The sequence below is a fragment of the Neltuma alba genome, unplaced genomic scaffold, assembly GCF_004799145.2.
Source record: "Neltuma alba isolate B1F8T4 unplaced genomic scaffold, ASM479914v2 tig00004517_pilon, whole genome shotgun sequence".
In the NCBI taxonomy this organism is placed as follows: Eukaryota; Viridiplantae; Streptophyta; class Magnoliopsida; order Fabales; family Fabaceae; genus Neltuma; species Neltuma alba.
Genome location: NW_021633744.1, coordinates 16,712 through 19,505, shown reverse-complemented (window position 1 = coordinate 19,505; position 2,794 = coordinate 16,712). Strand labels below are relative to the sequence as shown.

The window sequence follows — 2,794 nt, the reverse complement described above, 5'->3', positions numbered from 1 at the left end:
AGACGTGAAATTGTACAACAACCAATGAAATTAATTAAGGGACTACCTCAAAAGATGAAAGAATACCTCACAAAAATTAAGGGACAAAACTTCTTATCAACATACATTTTGAGTTATTTCATAGCCTACCACATTGAAGGTTAAAATTTATCCTCATCACTAACATCATTTTCTTTCTTTTTCGTTGCATCAACTTTTTTTTTTTTTTTTGGGATAACTTAATGTTTGAAAAATTGACCACTAATATAAATATATACACACATTGAATTATTCTGCCATCTCTGTACAATCTGACAATGTTAGAGTCATTGGCTTGGAATTTTAATTTCATTGAAGGGCCCATTCTACTTGAGATGGAAAGACTTAAGCGATTGACCATTTTACGTCTTGTGGGTAATAAGTTTTCAGGAAATATTTCTTGAACAATTTCCAACTTATCTTCACTTCAGTTATTGAGTTTGTCTTGTAACAGTTTGTCAGGAATGTCTTTAATTATTTCTCATATTTATATTTGTTTTTGTTCTAAACTAGCGTATTTGGTCAGGATAATCTTATCCTAGAGGAATCTGGGCTTCTCTTGATTGTTTTTAATTTTTAATTTTTTTGTTATTTTTGTGAATTTTTTTTAATTTTTGCCAACATTTTTCTATTATTTTTTAAAGGCAAAACCAATTCATCATCAGAATCACTAGTGCAATAGCATATCTAATAGACTCGTCATAAGTTTTTGAAAATATGTGTTTATTATTTTGTCATTAAAAATTTTTGAAGGGTTTTTTTTTCAAGTTGAGTAAACCTCAGAACAAAATATTTGGAAATTTAATTTTGAATAGGATAATCTAAATTTTATTTTTATTTTATTGTTTATTAATAATTATTTTTGTTTAAAAAAGCTTTTAGAGTTAACAGAATAATTTTTCTAGGAGTCTCCAAAAAACATGTTTTAATAACAATGGTGAAAAGTAAGGACCGATTGAATTTCAATATATTCCTTAATGTTAATCAACATATCTCCATCTAATGGATTTGATCAATGGCTATTGGCCCAGATGAAGAAAAAGGTTTATACTTTTTAAATAATAATTGTAGTTGTAGTTTATCATTTAGAATATTTTTGTTATTTTTCAAAAAATGTGCAAGTCTTACTGTATTTATATATATATATATATATAGTCTCATGTACATAATAACTTGTCACACGTAAAAAAGAAATTGTTATTGAGATTGGAGATCTTTGAGACATATACTACTTGCTCTCAATTAGAGTCAGGAATGAGTACAACGGACGAAATACGGGAAGATCAAGACCAAGCAGAGTCCTCCACTGCAAAAGAACACAAAAGAAAGCAGCAGCAAGGACAAGAACTAAATCAAACGCGTTATTATGCAAGTTAGAGGATAACAATGACGAACGACGACGCTACAGTGTGCAACACGATGGAGAAGGTAGATGCATTGAAACGAAGTCGGAAAAAGGTTCGGACGGGGTCTGGGGTTGTGGTAAACGGTAGGCCAGTGGTACCCAGACATGATGACTGGATGGTTAGGGACGAGACTACAGTAGAAGGGCCAGAGACTGTGGCTGGATGAGGCCAAAAGAAAGACATACAAGCAGGCTGTTTCTGCTGAGGAGGGCCCTAAGGTGATGGACGAGGAGGAGGAGGATGAGTGGTGGTTGAATGACGAGTGGCGTTCACGGCTACAGGTGGAGCAGACATCGAAAGGGCCGAATATTATTCTTCTACCAGAATATAGGGCCTCCCTGGCTAAGCGCTGGCGTAAAACTCTAATCGTAACTGTGTTAGGAAGAATGGTTCGCGACGACGCTCTGGAGATGAAACTTAAAAAGCTGTGGGGTGAAGTGGAGGTTATTGATATTGGTTCGGGGTTCTTTCTGGTAAAGTGCATAAGTGATGCGAGTTATGATCTTGCCTTAACTGGGGGGCATTGGCTCATGTTTGATCACTATATAAGCGTTCAACCATGGAAAGAGGATTTTGATCCTGATAATGAAAAAGTATCAACAGTAGCAGCGTGGGTTCGAGTTGCTAAGTTACCTATGGATTATTATGAAAAGGGGATTCTTCATGTAGTGGGTAGCCAAATCGGACAAGTCTTGGAGTTCGATATGAATACAATGAGCAGATCTAAGGGTAAGTTTGCAAGAATCTGTGTCAATTTGGACTTGCAAAAACCGCTCCCACCTTGCATCCTTATCAATGATAAGGAGAAGAAGGTTGAGTATGAGGGACTCCACCTAATATGTTTCAATTGTGGCAAGTACGGCCATAACAAGGAACATTGTTCGGAGGCAAGGAGGTACAGGGAAGAAGGGGAAACAAACAAAGGAAGTGATACGGATGTCTCCAAGGTGATTGAGGAACTGAATTACGGTGGCTGGATGGTGGTGCAGCGGCCATGGCGAGGGAGAGAGACGCTGGCCTGGAACAGAAAGGGAGGGATTTACAGAATGAGAATCGCGACAATCATGCTCACAAATCAGGCTTGAGATTCTTAGCACTGGAAATCGTTCCATTTGACGATCCGAAAGAAAAGCCCACGCTTGGTGCCATTAATGAGGTAATGACTATGAGTCAATTTAAGGATAATTTAAGGGGGCTAAGTAAGGGAAGTAAATTGAAAATAGGGGGTGGGTCAACTAGAGCTACAAGTATCATCCCGGTGGAGCCCAAGAAACAAACAATAAGTCCAATGGAGACTTATACTCGTGCTAAGGAGAAATTGGGCCTAGAAAGTCCAGGTAGCAAAGATCTGACGCCTTCTGGGTCGAGAC

The 2,794-nt window shown here is 37.3% G+C and overlaps 1 protein-coding gene across 1 annotated transcript; it reads left to right on the top strand.

The window, feature by feature from the left end:
* Window positions 1-1,645: 1,645 nt before the first annotated feature.
* On the top strand, window positions 1,646-2,509 carry LOC114745067 (uncharacterized). The gene has a single exon (XM_028933205.1). The coding sequence runs from the start codon at window positions 1,646-1,648 to the stop codon at window positions 2,507-2,509; it is 864 nt and encodes a 287-aa protein (XP_028789038.1).
* The last annotated feature ends 285 nt before the right edge of the window (window positions 2,510-2,794 follow it).